This window comes from Microtus ochrogaster, chromosome 2 (assembly GCF_000317375.1).
Source record: "Microtus ochrogaster isolate Prairie Vole_2 chromosome 2, MicOch1.0, whole genome shotgun sequence".
In the NCBI taxonomy this organism is placed as follows: Eukaryota; Metazoa; Chordata; class Mammalia; order Rodentia; family Cricetidae; genus Microtus; species Microtus ochrogaster.
In genome coordinates this window covers 32026666-32038657 of record NC_022010.1, presented here as the reverse complement: position 1 = coordinate 32038657, position 11992 = coordinate 32026666, and the positions used below count along the sequence as shown (strand labels likewise).

The 11992-nt window shown below is 47.6% G+C and overlaps 1 protein-coding gene across 3 annotated transcripts in view; it reads left to right on the top strand.

Annotated features, from left to right (window-relative positions):
• Positions 1-11812, top strand: part of Etv5 (ETS variant 5) — a 64497-nt gene extending 52685 nt beyond the window's left edge. For all 3 annotated transcript variants that reach the window (XM_005344740.3, XM_013351661.2, XM_013351669.2), the window contains 2 exons: positions 5289-5390; positions 9396-11812. In XM_005344740.3, the coding sequence (XP_005344797.1) occupies positions 5289-5390; positions 9396-9617 (324 nt within the window). In that variant the 3' untranslated portion in view covers positions 9618-11812. The remainder of the gene's footprint in view (positions 1-5288; positions 5391-9395) is intronic.
• Positions 11813-11992: the final 180 nt, after the last annotated feature.

The following is an 11992-nucleotide window of genomic DNA, read 5'->3' as shown; positions in this document are numbered from 1 at the left end:
TACAGCCCGCAGCTGAGGCTGTATGAACGTACTGTGTAATGCATTTATCCTAGTACATATTTCTTTTCCTTTTTAACATGAGTTTGTTTAATGTGGGTCTGCACATATCGTGGCATATGTGTGAAAGGCAGAGGACCACTTAGGGGATCAGTTCTCTTCCTGTGTGTGGGGCTCAGGGATCAAACTCAGGTTGCCGGAATTGGTGGTGACAGCAGGTGCCTTAACCTGTTGCCATCTTACTGACCCCACTACATACTTCATATTCTCTAAATGGTTTTAAAGTATTTATTTTATAAACATGTATGTATGTATGTATGTATGTATGTATGTATGTATGTGTGCCTGGGTGTATGTTGGTGTACCATATGTGTGCAGTACCCATGGAAACCAGGAGAGGACATTGGATCCTGGAGTTACAGGTGGTTGTTAGGCGGTATGTGGGTGCTGGGAATCAAACCTGGGTCTTTTACAAGAGCAGAGAGTCTTCTTAACTGTTGAGCCAACTCCCCAGCCCAAGATTATAAATACTTTTTTTTCCCTTTTTAAGTATGTTATGTAGGATCCTGGTTGTTGAGTTTAGTTGTAGGGTTATTATTGCTGTGATCAAACGCCATGACCAAAGCACCTTGGGGAGGAAATGGGTTTTGTTGTTGTGGATTTGGTTTTGTTGTTGTTTGTTTGTTTAACTAATGCCTCCACATCCTTGTTCATCATCCAAGGAAGTCAAGGCAGGACCCTGAAGGCAGGAGCTGATACAGGCCACGGAGGAGTGCTGCTCAGCCAGCTTTCTTATAGAAACCAGGACCATCAGCCCGTGGTTGTCCCTGCCCACAATGAAATGGACGCTCCCATGCCAATCACTAATTAAGAAAGTACTCTATAGCCGTGGTTCTCAACCTTCCTAATGCCGTAACCCTTTAGTACAGTTCCTTGTGTTGTGGTGACCCCTAACCATAACATTATTTTCATGGCTACTTCATAGCTGTAATTTTGCTGCTTTGATGAATCATAATGTAAATATCTGGTATTCACATCGTCTAAGGCGACCACTCTGAGAGGGTCGTTGACCCCTCCCCCGAGGGGTCACAACCCATAGATTGATAACTGCTGTTTTACAGACTTGCCTGTCAGCCCAATTTTATGGAAGCTTTTTCTCCATGGAGGCTCCCTCCAAAAAGGAAACATTGTTACTGTCTTTTTGCCCAGAACTTTTCAAAGAAAAACCTAAAACTGAACCCACAGCTTTGTCTTCAGTGGGTACCATGTCCCCATAGGACCCATTTCTGAACACACAACCTAGGGAATTAAATTAGTCCATCGCAGGCCAAAGGGAGTGATTTTTCTTTTTCATTTGGTTTAGGGTTTTAAAAATTGTAGGTGGAAAAGATACACACACACACACACGCGCGCGCGCGCGCTCACCGGCCGACATACACTGCTTTAATAGTGCGTGGTTAGGCAGCCGCTGCCCCTGAGTTGGTACAATAGAAATGGGAGCAGCCCTCTTGGGAAGCATCCCATTAAGGATTGCAGAGTGAGCAGCAGAAGGCAACAACCTGACACTCTGGAAGAAGGATGTGGTCTGAAGGCTGAGATAGAAAAAGGAGGAAAACGTGGAATAGAAACTTGGGACATCCTGCATTGGTCAGAAAAGGCAGGCTTCATTTAAAGTAGTATAAAACATGGGTTTTATATACAGAGCGCCTGCCACCCAAGCGTGGCGATTCCAGTGTGGGTCCCCAGCACCCCTGGGACATCCAGGCAGAGCTCCACACATCTGTAATCCCAGAGTAAAGACAGGCAGCTCCCTGGAGCTCATTGGCTGTCCAGCTTCATCAGACGGATGAGTTCCAGAGATAGAGAGGCTTGCTTTCAGAAGGTAGAGCACAATTGAGGAAGACGTGTAACCTCGGGCCTCCCTGTGAGCACAGCACCACGTACGCGCATGTATGCACACCATGTCTGTGGCATTCCCTGTCTCCTGTTTATTCGTAGACATGCTCTCAACGGGGAGCACTACAAACAGCCTCTGATTGGGCTCAGCTGTGCGGAGATGGAGCCTGAGCCGCCAGCCGTGCTGGGGCGGGGGCCACTGCCCCACATAGGCTACCCCTTCCTCCCTGCTTTCCTGATAGTGCGGCCTGGCTAACGCGAAGTTTGGTGATAGGCCTGTACCCTGACTCACCGAGGCTTTCGGAAATGGAAGGCAGCCTGTCCGTGTGGGCAGCCCTTATTGATTCATCTCATTCACAAACAGTAGCTTTTATGGCTTTATTGCCACCGCCTCGGGCCTGAGCACAGGCTGTCCAGCTGCAGGTAAACCTGGTTATGAACCTCAGCAAGGCTGTTATTGAATCTTCCGCTCTCCTGCCAGCGGTCAGGAAAATGATGGACAGATGGCAGAGGGCCCCTGCTTTCTCACTTTAATGAAGGAACCAATATTAACCCAGAATGCCCAAGTCACCTGGGTGAAGCCCATGGCAGCCCTGAGCCTCTCTGTTGACTGAGCAGCAGTCTTCATTGCGGTGTTTTGGTTTGTTTTGGTTTACATCGATGCATTTTTATTGTGGGGGTGGCACTTGCATGCTTGCATGTGCTGCATCAGGGGATAGCCCACAGGAATGAACTCTCTCTCTCTCTCTACCATGTGGGTCCAGAAGATCCAGTCCAGTGGAGCAGATGCCTCTGCCCACTGAGCCACCCTGCCACCCCACCCTTGTTTCTTGAGGAACTGCTTTTCATTGCCAGTCTTGAGGTCCTTGGCGTGCTCATGCTCCCCGATGCAGGGCCCTTTGACATCTTCTGAGCCTTGGCCTGCACAGTGCTTGATCTTTTTTTTTTTTTTTCCCTCTTCCATGCCTTGTGTAACTGTGATGACCCTGTCCTTGCTAATGTCAGGAAGATACCACCAGTGCCCAGGGAAAGCTGGAAGAACTTGTCGTGGGGGAGCTTAAAGGGTGAAGCCGAGGAGGAAGCTGTTGGGGATGTAATTGTAGGCAGCTGTGTGGCTGAGTAGTGCACTCTGGGTAATTATCCATAATATCCATTACACTGTGCATGGAAATTGTGGTTGTAGCTCTGCGTTCTGGCAGGCCCCCTAATCAAATGTCTTTTGATCGTCACCCAGCTTAGCACCCTCTCAATTATGACTGACTCGGCTTTAATCTGGAGCCATTTTGGCTGTGAATCTGCATTAATAGGAATATTTGTGGGGGGGGGCAGGGTTGTTTGTTGAGCATGGCAGATAAGTGACACCATGGGAGGCTGGGCTGCTGGTGAGAACTATACCTTGTTCTGTGACCGCTTACTCTTAGAAGAGGAATAGGTGAGGTGTCCCGTCCCATCCCCCATCCGTCCGTCCGTTGTCGTCATCGTCCCCCTCCCCCCCCCCCCGCCCCCGCTTAGCCTCGGCTCCCAAAGTGTATATTCTATAACTTACTACTTAGGGAGCAGAAGGAAGAAGCGAGCTGGCAGTGTGCTCTCGCCTGCTCCTCCTAACACCAAACAGGGACAGCAAGTCTCCAGCTGCATCATGCTTCACTGTGGAGGGAGCAGTGTGGCGAGGCCACTGAATCACAGGGCACCAGCCTGGAGGATGAGTCGGTAGCTATAGCTACCAGAGCAGCTTGGAATCTGCACGTGCACGAAGCCTCTCTCCAGGAAGCTGCCGCATGCGCTGACAGCAAAGGGGTCACCACTCAAGCCGAATGAAGACAGGGCAAAATCGTTTTCTACCACCCAGTGGAGGAAAGAGACGAAGCCAGCTGCCTTGACACTCCCTGTCGCTTGTGGCAGACAGGTTAACAGCTCCAAAGTGTGACTTGCTGTCTAACCTTGCAGGACTGAGATGAACATAGCAAATTTCTCTTTTTACCAGTATTTCCATTGATTTGAAATAGTTACCTTTGTCGGGTGGATTGGCACACAACTTTAATCCCAGCACTTCAGAGGCTGAGATAAGTGGACCTCTGTGACTTGAGACCAGCCTGGGCTACATAGCGAGTTCCAGGCTAGCCCCAGCTACATAATAAGATCCTGTCTCAAATAAAAATGGTTGCTAACCAGGATTCGCTTTTAGCTGAATTTTGCCTCCAAGATTTTTGGTGGATTGCCCTGGTATAGTTAGGGGAGATGAGTTCTTCTTTCCCAGATTGTCTATGGTACTGGCTAGAGGTCATTTTAGAATCCTGAAGTCGGGAGGAGTTTCTGTCACACCCCTGCCCCTCCATTAGCTGATGTGAACTTCTCTTTGTGTGTCTGTCTCAAAAGAGCAAGTTGGGGTTAGTGGTGCATGCCTACGATCTAAGATCTAAGCAACTGGGAAGCGGGTGCGGGACGATTGAAAGTTCAAGGCCAGCCTGGGCAATATAGAGAGGAGATCCCATCTCCAAATAACGCAATTTAGAAAACCATCAAAAGGATGTCATTAGGTGGTCTTTTTTTGAAGTTTCCAAAGGTGACTGAAATGAAGACATCAGGCATCCCACGTTTCCACAGTCGATCTGCCTTGACAGCTGCCCTCCCAAGTGCCACTGTGAAAGTTTAGATGGTGGAGGTCAGAACTTGCTACCCTGATAATTGAGTAGAGCCCAGTAGGAAATTCCCCTGCTGTAGCGCCTTTGCCCAGAGCTCCAATTACATCTCCCCATCCCTGCACCTCAAGCGGACCGGGTTGCTGTAATGCACTTTCGAGCTGTGTGAGAAGCCCTGTTAATTTTTCATTAAATGGCTAATGGTGCTGTGTGCTTTACTGTCCGTCCTCAGATCTGCGGGGAAGGAAGGTGGGATGGCAGGAGGCCGAAATGACCTGAATCCCTTTAGTCCATGAGCTGCAATAAGTAAACATCTCACGGCCCCTCTCCAATCTTATTAGAATTGAACTTGGGCTCTGCAGGCCCATTAGCAGCTCGCTAACATGTTCCTAATGTCTCAGGAATGACCATTCTAATTATCCCTTATTGACTGCTACAGAAACCATAGCACTTAATGGCAATATGTTAATGGTCTGTGAGTATTGGTCAATAATTCATAAACGGGGAAATAGTAGAGAGCCGGTATCCTCTGGGATGCTAACCAAGTCCTCTGCAGCTTTACAGTGTTAGGGGCGTCTACCCCTAGGTCTCACCTCCCGAGAACTGTGGCCGAATCATCACCTTTGCTTAATTTTCATCTTGAGAGAAGTAAACGCTTTACTTTCCGAGTGAGAGAAGCCGTCTTCAGCCGGAACTGTTGAGTTACAGAACAGTCACCCTTGGGAATGTGTTTTCATCTTTGCTCTCTTGTTTCAGGTTGCTCGGCGTTGGGGCATCCAGAAGAATCGGCCAGCCATGAACTATGACAAACTGAGCCGCTCGCTACGCTATTACTATGAAAAGGGCATCATGCAGAAGGTGAGCGATGGCAGGTGCTTACAGCCCTCTGCAGCTTTCAAGGAGAAAGTGACCCTAGCCTTGGCAATAAGGACATTTACAATAGCTAGAAGAAACCCACGAGCCTCATAAGTAAGACTGGTAGAAGAGAACCTAGAAAAAAACAAAAAGACAGGAATTATAAGATGATGTGGTACATAGCTACAGTGTTGGCACTTGGAACGTAGAGGCAGGAGGATCAGAAATTCAAGGCCAGTTTCACCTACAGAGCAATTTCTAGGCCAGCCCAGTCTACATAAGATCCTGTCTCCAAAAACTTAAAATAGAAAGGAGACAAATAGGATATTTAAAGTAGTTTTAGGACTGGAGAGGTGGCTCAGCATTTGAGAGCTTTTGCTGCTCTCCAGGGACCTGACTTCAAATCCCAGCACCCCCGTCAGACAGCTGACAGCCTTCTGTAACTCCAGTCTGGGAGGTCCAACACCACCAGCCTCCACCGGTACTGTACACGTGATATACATGACATACATTCGGGTCCACATGTATACATGTTTTAAAAATGGACACTTTTTTTAAAAAATTGTTTTTATTTTTTTTTGTATATGACCGAAGTTTTATGTGAAAGACACAAGAGGAAATTGACTTTCTCTACTTTTCTTGACTGCTTCTGGTTACAAAAGACTCAGACACTGCTGTTGAATATGTAAAGGAACATATGAAACACATGAAGGAATTAACCTAAGATTTCTACTCCACAGAGCTGGAACCCTTAGTTGTTTAAACATTTGGGATACAGCGATCTGCATTGTTGTCATCGCAGCGAGAAACCCTTTCAAGGAGTTAGAAAAATAGACAATATATTTCTCTCTTTTTTTTTTTTTTTTATTTTCGAGACAGGGTTTCGCTTTTGCTTTGTAACTTTGGAGCGCACTCTGTAGACTAGGCTGACCTCGAACTCACAGAGATCCTCCTCTCTCTGCCTCCTGAGTGCTGGGATTAAAGTTGTGCGCCACCAGCCACCCAGCATCTGTTTCTCTTTCAAACCAGTACAGCCTGTAACTTAAGAGACCCCAAAATTTGTCAGATAGCAGCTACAGTCATTCAGCATGAGGTTTTTCTTTACAGTAGAGAAAATAAAGCCTACTTTGGAAAAGCTACTACAGAGTCCTCATTAGGATAGGGGTTAAGGGGCCACAACCTTAAAATACCATTGATAAGTGGAAGGTAAGACTGATTGTACCTTTTTTAAGTAGCACATATATGCTATATGTCTCCCCAGAGTCTAACATTTACACACGGGGGCAGCCTTTATGGCACAGATTGTGTATCCTTCTCTGAAATGCGTAGAACAAGAAGCATTTAAGGCTTTGAAGTTTAATTTTAAAAAGAAATTGGAGTATTTTCGGTCTTCACCAGTTAATCTGTGCCTCTCTGTTCTACAGTCAATATTAGATTTTTATCTCCCCCAACCCATTTAATATCAGATCACATCTCTAATACAGGGAAAAAGTGTTTTATCGTTTACTTTTCTGTTGCTCTGATTAAAACACCATGACCAAGCTGGATGGTGGCGACACAAATCCCAGTACTCCAGAGGCAGAGGCAGGTCTGTGAGTTCAAGTCCATCCTGGTCTACAGAGTCGGCTTCAGGGCGACCAAGGCTGAACACAGAAACCCTATCTTGGGAAGAGGAAAAAAATCAAACATGACTAATGCAGCACATAGAAGGAAGGATTTATTTGGGCTTAAGGTTCCAGCAGGTTTAAGAGCCCATGATGGCAGGAAATGGCAGACAGTGCAGCAGGAATGGAAGCCAAGAGCTCACCTCTTGGGCCACAAGAAGCTGAGACAGCCAACTGGAAGTGGTACAAGGCTTTGACACTTCAAAGCCCTTCAGCAGTTACATATACTTGCCCCACAAGGGCACACCTCCTAAGCACACCCTAGTTAGTGCCACTAACTAGGGACCAAGCGTGCAGATGCCTGAGATTATAGGTGCATTTCCCGTCCAAACCACTGCAAATGATGTCATTCCTCAGTCCCAGAGCTCCAGATCAAGTATGAAGGAATGTAAATCTAGGCACAGTAGCTTAGAACTAAGGACAAAGAGACTCTTGATTTCTGGGTATAGGAAAGCCCAGAAGTGTGGCTTTGGCAGGTTCATATCATAACTTTTGTTAGTAGTAGCCTGTTGGGTCATGTACCATTTCTTATCCCTTACAGTGAAAATCCAGGGCTCTGGTCCAACCTCAGGATAATAGACCTGAAAGTCTCTACGTGATAATAATGTGCTCCCATTGCTTTATTATAACCGTGGCTAAATGAGGTGATTTAAAGGTAAAGTGGCCTGTCAGTGTCAAAGGTGGTTCATGCCCTCCTAAGTGGAACCGAGTTGAGACAGCGATGACACCGGTGATGGAAGCCATGCTGCTCTTGGGTTATTGTGGTGCCATCCACCCAAGAACAGGATATAGAGAGAGCCTTGGTAGTACAGACTTGTCCCAGTGCTCAGGCAGGAGGATTTTAAATTCAAGGCTAACCTGAGCTACATAGTGAGTTTCAGTTTAGCTTTGGCTACGTCGAAAAGACTCCACCTTAAAAATTAAAAAATACATAAATGAATGAATGAACAAACAAATGAATAGTCAGGATGATTAACTGTCTCCATCTGCTGCCCCTGGGGCTTGCTTTGGTGCTTGTATTCTCTGTGCTGATAAGCGTGATCCCTGATTTCTAGTATCAGGGTGGAAGGGAATGTTGACACAGATGTGCGCTGATGACTGGAAGAAGTGCCAACGAGGATCAGCTGTAAGGGCTCCGGGATATCTGTTTGTCCTTCTGCCTCTGGCTGCGACTGTAGCTGCAGTAGAGTTAAGCCCAAGGCTGGGGAGCAGGGTCCGGACCTCTGCTACACTGAGATGTGAGATCTCAGCTGAATGACAGATCTGGGCTAACCCAGACATTGGGGTGTTTTAGTATTGGTGTGCTTTCATAATCAGGAATTGTAGCTGTGGTCTACAGTGCCTGACAGATTTGCCTGTTCTTCTCTCACTGTTACTGAAGAACCAACAGAGCCTGGGCTAGCAGCATGACAAGGTCCTGGACCTTTGGGTTGTACTGTCACCAAGTACAGATGTGTGCAGAAACTAAGGCAGGAGAATTGTAAGCCCAAGGCCAGCCTGAGCTGCACAGTGAGTTTCCACCAGTTCAGTAGACCCATGCACAAGCAGAAGTGTCAGAAGCAGGGTTTGGAGCTTGGAATAGACTTAGGTCCACAGAGGCTGTCTTTATCAAATTCTTAACCCAGGCTTGGGAGATTGCTCAGTGGTTAACGTTTTTTCCATGCAAGAGGGCTGGAGTTCAGATGCCCAGATAAATAGTACACGGGGATAGGACTCCCCTGTACTTCCAGCCTCAGAATTCCGCTGTGTCAATCTCTAAAGCTATTTCAGCAAGCTGTGGGTTTGATTGAAGAGTCCCTGCCTCAAAGAATAAGGTGGAAGAGTGATGAAGAAGGCTGCTGGTCGCAACCGTGGGCCTCTGCACATACAGATGTGCTCACATGCGCACGCACGCGCGCGCGCACACACACACACAAAGAAGGGAGAAGTAGCAAGGGGCTCTGAACCCTTCAAAATAGCACATCCATCCTGGGAAAACTGTAAGGTTTGGAAGTCACTGGAAATGTGAGTCTGTCATCTCCATTGTGTCTTTAAGTCCCTGTATCTCCCCTAATGCAACCAGGCTGCCCGAGCTGTCAGTGTAAGACAGAGTGAGGCTTGCTGCTGAAAGAGCTTAGCAGGCCTGCATTTGAAATTCAAATGCTGTCTTCTATAATACTTCACTGTGGTGTCAACAAAGCCCTTGGCAGGTAATAGGTCCCTGAGATGCGATTGGAATAATCAGCTACTAATTAGCCCTTCCCTTCTTGACTCCCTGAGAGATTGGCCTCTTAAAAATGTCTTTGCTCTGCTCGAGCCCCACACCCTGTCCCAGCTGAGTCTTGCGTTGTGTGCTCTAATGCAGGTGGCCGGGGAACGGTACGTCTACAAATTTGTCTGCGACCCCGATGCGCTTTTCTCCATGGCCTTCCCAGACAATCAGCGTCCCTTCCTGAAGGCAGAGTCAGAATGCCCCCTCAACGACGAAGACACCCTGCCACTGACTCACTTCGAAGACAACCCTGCTTACCTCCTGGACATGGATCGCTGCAGCAGCCTCCCCTATGCTGAAGGCTTCGCTTACTAAGTTTCCGAAATGGCTGAGTGGCCAAACCCTAGAGCTAGCAGTCCCCATTCAGGCAAATGAGGGCAGTGGTTTTGTTTGTGTTCTTGGCTGTTCCTAAAGCTTGCCCTTTGAGTATTATCTGGAGAACCCAAGCCATCTCTGGATTGACACCCTTAAAGACAAATAACCTTGGCTAGGGAGTGGGGACAGGGAGAGACAGAAAAACCACCACATGACTGGTGATTCTGAGATTATTTGGTGAGAAGAGATGAAAGTGGAGCCTCCTTGCCATTGTGGACAACATGTGCAGAGCAGTCCCTTGCTCAGGTTAGCGCCCACGAAAGGGGACCGAGTGTATGACAATCCGCCATGACCATGGACTACTAAATGCCTTTACGTAGAAGGGCTTTGACTTGCACAATTCTATGGAAAGAAACCGCACACCCATAGGAAAGGCGAAGGCTCGGTTGGGGAGGCTCAGATCGTTAAGGCTTGAAATAAAACTCCTGGAGCTCAGTCTGAAATGTTTCCCCCTTAGCCCAGAACTGGGGAGGCCGGGGCGGCTGTTAGCCACTCCGTGGTTCTCTGACCGCCACTCCCCTTGAGCCTTCAGCCAGAGTGGTCACCAAGTAGATCAAGCCCCTCTCCTCCCAGTCACATGGCTGAGTGCGGATGGCTTTCATTTTAGAAGAAAGACTAACACACTTGACAGTATTTTGTTTTGCTTTGATTTAGGGGGATCATTTTGTTTTGGTGGTTGTTTTGGGAAAAAAAAAAGAAAACAGTTTCTATAAACTGATTTTTGTAGTTTTGGTATTTAAAGCAAAAAAAACAAAAAACAAAACAAAAACCTTTTGGTAACTGCACTATGTCCCTTAGGCAGGGCCATTCCCACTTACGAAGACATTGCAGCTTAAGAGGGGCTCGGCTGGGGCTTCCCTTCGCCATGTAGAAGCCTGCTTGGTGCGCTGTGCACCAGACAACCTCCTGGTTTGTACATTCTCGAAGTGTGCAGGGCAGCCTGGACACAGCTTCGACTCTCTGTGTATAGTTCTCCTTGCTCACTAACTTGCCCTCTCTGGGAAGCAGATGTACATACTACATGTCATGTCCATTTAGCAACTGGTCACCTGGTGGGAGCCGCATAGGCATCATCTCGGTTTTCTTCTCTCTTTCCATTTTGGACCTTCACCCCTGCATAAGGGTTCCCTTGGATCTGAAACTTACCTGTCACGGGCAGGTAAGATAGTGCTAGCTCACATCCTGGCTTCCTGCTACTCTCGTTTTTACATTTTTATTCTGATTGCTGTATTATATTGGGAATGTTTTAAACAACCAAACTGAAGAGGTATGGAAGTCAGGTCCGGAGTGGAGGGAAAGTCACCGGGGAGCGCTGGTATCTTGCTGCCCGCCCGCCCGCCACCCTGTTGACAGGCTGTTGTTCTCGACACTCCACATGCGATAAGGGTTGTCCTCTTGTGCAGGACCCAGAACTGACTGTGGGGGGGGGGGCAGGCTTTGCTGTCCTACACTGAGGCACTCCGTAGCCCTCTCACCCGTGTGAAGAGCTTCACAGGGACGAGGGGTGTATTTTTGTAGCTATGGGAAACCAAGGTTTTCCTCTTGAGAGCTGGTCAGCCCTCAGAAGTGTCAAGCCTGAAGCTTGGGCCTTAATTAGCATTGTGCTCTAAGGAAAGGCCTCTTCCTAAAGGATATTTATAGCTTTCTAATCTACACATAGCCTATACATAGATGCGAGTTTTACCCAGCCGGCTCGAGATTTATTTGTTGTAAATGCTGTATAGATTGCTTTGTTTGTTTGTTTGTTTTCCTTTCCTCCCTTCTACTGGTTTGGGGTTTTTTTGTTTTTTTTTTTTCCATGTTCATGCTGTTTTATTGGGTATGAAAAGAACCTTCTGTAACCTGAGCTGCCCCTCCCCTGCTGTGACTGCACAGCCTGTGCTGTCGAGGGACACAGGACAGCAGCGTCATTTGCATTCCCACTGGACTCATGTGCCCCCCCAAATAGATGTTTCCTTCAGGGTGTTGGGGGCTGTTCCATTTGTTCGCTGCTTTTCCAGAGTGTGGAAAGTCTACAGTGCAGAAAGGCTTTAACCCGCCTTTGATTTGAAATACCCCCCTGCGCAGGGCTGTGTACATCCTGCTGAGCTGCGTTATATTCTGTACTGTGTACAATAAAGAAGTTTGCTTTCCTTTACGAGCTCCTGATGCCTGCCTCTTTCTTGCCCTTGCTCGGTGTTCTCATTTTCAAGCAAGCGAGAGCCCCAGGGCTTCCTCTCAATTCCCCACCCCTGCCTTCAGCATTTATCCTTGATGGGTGGTGGAGTGGAAAGAAGAGAAGGGTTTAAAATCTGTTCCAGCCGGGTGGTGGTGGC